Raw genomic sequence first — 6,118 nt, forward strand, 5'->3', positions numbered from 1 at the left:
AAAAAAAAAAAAAGAAATTCAGACAATAGCTATTGGAAAAAATGCACCAAGAGACTGGCACATCCTCACCTGTAAATCTTTTATACTGTAGTTGTAGAAAGCACACCCTCCTAACACATTTTGAATTTCTTCAGTCTTGGAAGTCTGCTTTGAATTCAAAGAAAGTCCATTCTTTCTGGAAATCAAATCTTGACTGCTAAAATCCTGCTGCTGTTGATAAAGCATGCCTTTTATCCTTTGTAAATGCATAGAGTCTAAAGAGCTTTCATTGATAGCATCACTCTGCCTTTCACCTGTGTCACTAAAATGCATTCCAGAACCAGCCTCGGCAAAGAAGCCTTCCTTTATTTTCTTATCAACTCTATTTGGAGCAGTCAAGTTGCACTGGGATGTGCTTTGGTATTTCAGCCACTTGCTTTGAGTAGATACATTTTTAAGAAGTGAAACATCCTCTGGAGTCACTTCCCTAGATTCTTCACAGAAAGAACTTTCACCTTGGTCCTTGGGTCCAAAGGTAAAAAAAGGAACTACAGACTCCTCACACAAGTTGAACATGGAAGAACCAGAAGACTCTGGTGTGTTATAGTTGAACACATAAGCACAAGAATCTAAGACAGGTGGCTCATCAGTAGGTGGCAAAGTAGTAAGTGGAACTTGGCTTCTACTTACTAATGAAAGCCTTTGACGGTTCTTATTCTCCAGCAAACTGGATTTTTTCATTCCTGAAAGAAAACAGAATGCTGATTAAATTAAAATGTACTACTAGTCATTATCTGGCCTCTAGAACACAGTGTTCTATACAAAAACGGTAAGAGGCAACTTGCCCGCCAAAAGAAAAATCACATTTTATTTCCTTTAAAAATAATTAACTGTTTTAATCTCAAATAATAAAGATTTAAAAACTCAATTCACACACTGAAACTTTTTTGAGGTTGATGAACTCATCCTTTTTTTCTTTTCCTCCTTAGCTAAGGACTTTTCTCCCTAAGGATTTTTCTCCCTATATTATATTCATAGATCAGCACTTAAATTTTCAAAGCACTTTAAATCCAACCAAAAAATGCATAATTCTCATATCACAAATGAGATTACAGAGGCCTAAAGGTAAAATGACTACCAATTTGCAGAATCAGGATGACAACCCAGACTAGTTCTTTTTGTTTGTTTGTTTTATTTTATTTTACGGTTTTTTTGAGACAGACTTTCCCTATGGCACCCTCAGTAGAGTGCTGTAGCGTCACAGCTCACAGCAACCTCAAACTCTTGGGCTCAAGCAATCCTTTTACCTCAGCCTCCTGAGTAGCTAGGACTACAGGCACCTGCCACAGTGCCTGGCTATTTTTAGAGAAGGGTCTCACTTTTGCTCAGGCTGGTCTCTAACCAGTGAACTCAGGCAATCTACCCACCTTGGCCTCCCAGAGAGCTAGGATTACAGGCATAAGCCATTGTACCTGGCCAAGACTAGTTCTTGATATCTACTTTACATTCCTTCTCCAAAGACTGAAGTTCATGGTGTATTTATAAGACTGTGATTGTAATTTTCTTTCTTTATTTATTATACTCATGTCATCCTTCAGGGTAAAGAAAACTTTAGCTTTATTTTGATCTAGTAGTACGTGACAAGAGTACAATTCTGATAAAGTCACAGCAGATTTTTGTCTGAAAGAATTTTATAGCCCCTTCTGTTAGCAGCTTTAGTAATAGATACATCCCTAAAAATGTAAGAAGCAATAAATATTTGTTTAATACATAAAGGAATGAGTAATAGTGCATGGGAACTACACAAGCCAAACATTTTTATCCGACAATGCTATGGATTCCTTTTTTATAACAATGCACCTTTCTGAAAGTTTCTACTTGTTGGAAAAAAATGCTGGAGATTATCTGGGAAGAGTCATAGGTGAGCCAATGAATATTCTTTTATAAAGTGCTATATTATAGTTCTAATAGGTCAAATAAGCAACACTAACAGAAATGTTAAAACTCCATTAAAGAAGTAAACAATTCATAGCATTAACTGTGAAAATGCACCTATTATTTCCCCCTTCACTTGTTTTAAAATACCTATTCCCACCATACTGACTCTTTTCTACCTTGTTGCCTCTGCTAGCCCCATCCACCAAAACTCCAACCCAACTACCAAATTCACATTATAAAATTCTTCTTTTTAATATCATCTATCCACAACCAAAACAATCACCTACAATTTTCACCCCTCAGCCAACATAACTCTAGAATCAGGGGGAGATATATTGATTAGATAATAAGAAAAGAGGAAAAGAAATGTTAATAGAGGCTCGGCACCTGTGGCTCAAGCGGCTAAGGCGCCAGCCACATACACCTAAGGTGGTGGGTCTGAATCCCCAACCCGAGCCACCAAACAACAATGATGGCTGCAACCAAAAAAATAGCCAGGTGTTGTGGCGGGCGCCTGTGGTCCCAGCTACTTGGGAGGCAGAGGCAGGAGACTCGCTTGAGCCCAGGAGTTGGAGGTTGCTGTGAGCTGTGATGTCACAGCACTCTACCCAGGGGGACAGCTTGAGGCTCTGTCTCAAAAAAAAAAAAAAAAAGAAATGTTAATAGAAGGGATCCCATGGAATAGTATTATACTTATTAAGAAGCAAGAAATGGCTGGGCCCATCTCTACTAAAAACAGAAAAAATTAACTGGGTGTGGAGGCACACACTTATAGTCTCAGGCTACTTGGAAGGCTGAGACAGAAGGACTTCTTGAGCCCAGAAGTTGGAGGGTGATGTGAATTATAATGACAATAATACTGGTGCACTCTAGCTGGTCCAACAGAGTGAAATCCTATCTCAAAAACAAAACAAAACAAAAAGCAGGAAATAACTTATAGAGAAAGGTCAAAATACATAAAACAACGAGAGTCCTGAGAGAGAAATGGTGGTAGCAGCAGTTGAAGAGTTTCCTATTACTGCCAGGATCTTAGTATAAAAAAGAGGGAAACTAAGAGGTTGTGCTATGTCTCATATTGATGAGACATTCACACAAAGTCATTCCCCTGGGACAGGAAAGGAGTATAGAGGGATCAGGCTCTAGAATAGAGGTCCTCAAACTACGGCCCACAGCCCGCCAAGTGTTTTTGCTGCTGATGCCTGTCCTGTTTAGCAGCCAACTCATCCAGAAGTATTAAACTTGGAATAGCTATTTATAATAGAAAAAGTTTAAGGAAAAAAGGATAATGGGAAGGCTTCACAGGGTCTGACACTGAATCCAGTTCTAAGATATAGGGTAGAAGCTCTGTAAGTTGACCCAAGGGACTATAACAAACTGATCAACATACAGAGATGGCCAACATAAGGAACTAGGCTGAGGCTGACTGTACTGATATGTACATGCAGTGCATGATGGGTCTATGAAATTAGTTCAACCTAAGGAGCTGAGAGGTGATCAACTATGGAGGTTCTATTATGTTTAGTAACAATCTCTAAAATGAAAAACTTCATCTTACGTGGACAGACCAATATTAGAGCAATATAGTAACAAGATGAGAAAGTGAAAGTCACCAGGTAAAGTTCTTGCTTTCAGGGACTCCTCAGAGAATTCTTGTGTGAAGTCTTCATCTCTTGAGTTCAAAGAAAATGTAGAAACAGGGCTCAATGTAGAGATCTTTTGTTCTAGTGATGTCAACTACCCAGAAAGAAGAAACAAAGTCCCAGATCAAAATATTCTTATTGCATGTTTTCTCTACAGTTTGAAGGAATTTAGTACTCTATCTTATAAAAAATAATGATTTCAAGCACATTTTGTAGAGCTGGGGCATGGGAAATAATTATAAAATTTCTTTCATAAAGGATAGAATAGAATAAACTCACTAAAATCACGAAGAATAGAAAATCAATGACAGAACACAAACCTTTTAGATTTATTTTTAAATGAGTCAGATTCTGATTTGGACTGATCTGGGCTACAAGTATTTAGTTCTAAAGATCAATTGCCATTTTTATGGGGCTCAGGCTAAATCAGACCTCATACTTGCAGCTGTGAGACCTACAGACTCAAGGACTGAACAGTTCCTCTTATGTCCTCAGGTCTGGTTTTATCTATAGTTGATCTAAACTTCAAGATATTGCTGACAAATGGGGTGAAATTTTAAAATATATCCCAGGCATGAACAGCCACATAATTTACTGTTAATTAACAGTATTTAATTTTGCTGCTGCTTCTAGAAATTAATTATCTTAAAATCTAATATGATCATATTTAATATATATTCTTTTATATCAAAAGAACAAAAGTTTGGAAAGATATTCACCCGGGTGGTAAATCAGGAGAAAGGGCTCTTTTTTTTTTTTTTTTTGCAGTTTTTGGCCCGGGCTGGGTTTGAACCCACCATCTCCGGCATATGGGGCCTGCGCCCTACTCCTTTGAGTCACAGGTGCCACCCTGGGAAAGGGCTCTTTTACTTCCAACTTTATGCTCTTTTGAAAGGTTTGAACTTACTAAAATGAATATGTTTGGTATATATATCATTTTTTAAATATATAACAATAAAAAGTTTATATATAAATTTGAAAACATTTTATTGATTAGCTACTGGGTTCCAAGTGCTATGCTAGAAACGGAAGATGTGAAAATGAATACTCATGGCACTCAAGGAGTTCAGTCTAGAAGACAATCCAGACAAACAAGTGGGAAATTTCAATACGATCATCACCATAAAAACAGTTTTACTCTATTGTTGAGTCCTTACTATATGCCAGGAACTGTTCTAAACACATTTTACTTTTAACTTACTTGATCCTTACCACAACCATACAAAGTGAGTACTATTATTTTCCTTATTTTACAACTGAGGGAACTGAAAAAAAGAGCAGTTAAGCAGTTAAATTTGCTTAATTCATTAGGCTAATAAGTGTTGGGATTCAAACCCAGCCAGTGTAGACTGTACTGCCACTTTATGAAAAATAATGATAGGCAATACTTACTGAGTACAGTTTTCCCCTACTACATTCACCACAAACTTGCTAGAGAGGTCCTTCTTTTTTTTTTTTCTTTGAGACAGAGCCTCAAGCTGTCGCCCTGGGTAAAGTGTCATAGTATCGCAGCTCACAGCAACCTCCAACTCTTGGGCTTAAGTGATTCTCCTGCCTCAGCCTCCCAAGTAGCTGGGACTATAGGCGCCTGCCACAACACCTGGCTATTTTTTTTTCTTAATTGTCATTGTTGTTTGGCAGGCCCTGACTGGATTTGAACCTGCCAGCTCTGGTGTATGTAGCTGGCGCCTCAGCCACTTGAGCTACAGGCCACCGAGCCCAGAGAGTTTCTTCTAACTCTAAGTTCAATTATTTTGCTTCTCTGATCAAAACTCTCCAGTGGGCTCGGCACCCATAGCACAGTGGTCACAGCACTGGCCACATACACCCAGGATGGCAGGTTCAAGCCTGGCCGGGGCCAGCTAAACAACTGCAACAACAAAAAAAATGGCTGGGCCTTGTGGTGGGCATCTGTTGTCCCAGCTACTTGGGAGGCTGAGGCAAGAGAATTGCTTAAGCTGAGAGTTTGAGGTTGCTGTGAGCTGGGATGCCACAGCAATCTACTAAGGGCAATGTAGTGAGACAATGTCTCAAAAACAAAACAAAACAAACCTCCAGCAGCTCCCACTCTATCTCAGGGTACAAAGAGCTCTTACAATATCCTAGGCGGCCCTACCTGATCAGGCCCCTTACCTCCTCCTTGACCTCCTTTCCTATCACTCTACTCTCCCCCTCACTTACTCACTCCATGCCAGTCTCCCTGCTGTTCTACAAATTGGCCAGCATTCTCCTGCCTCAAAACCTTTACTATTTTCTGTGCCTGGGATGCTTTTACCCCAGATCACGGCTCTGTCCCTCACATCACTCAGCTCTCTACTCCAATGTCATCTTATCAGACAAGCCTTACTTTGCTTACCTAAAGTAGAATTTCATCCCTGTCTGCACTGCCTATGCCCCTTATATAGCTATATCATTCTTTTTTTAATTTTTTTTTTTTGAGACAGAGTCTCACTTTATCACCCTCAATAGAATGCTATGGCACCACAGCTCACAGCAACCTCCAACTCCTGGGCTTAGGCGATTCTCCTGCCTTAGCCTCCAGAGTAGCTGGGACTACAGGC

The 6,118-nt window shown here is 39.4% G+C and overlaps 1 protein-coding gene across 1 annotated transcript in view; it reads right to left on the minus strand.

Annotated features, from left to right (window-relative positions):
• The window catches only part of ZGRF1 (zinc finger GRF-type containing 1), a 93,039-nt gene that overhangs the window by 40,840 nt on the left and 46,081 nt on the right, over positions 1-6,118 (minus strand). Inside the window, 3 exon segments of the mRNA XM_012810343.2 lie at positions 70-722; positions 1,203-1,207; positions 3,506-3,651. Of these exon segments, the coding sequence (XP_012665797.2) occupies positions 70-722; positions 1,203-1,207; positions 3,506-3,651 (804 nt within the window).

This window comes from Otolemur garnettii, unplaced genomic scaffold, assembly GCF_000181295.1.
Source record: "Otolemur garnettii isolate 467f Iridium unplaced genomic scaffold, OtoGar3 scaffold00129, whole genome shotgun sequence".
Classification (NCBI taxonomy): Eukaryota; Metazoa; Chordata; class Mammalia; order Primates; family Galagidae; genus Otolemur; species Otolemur garnettii.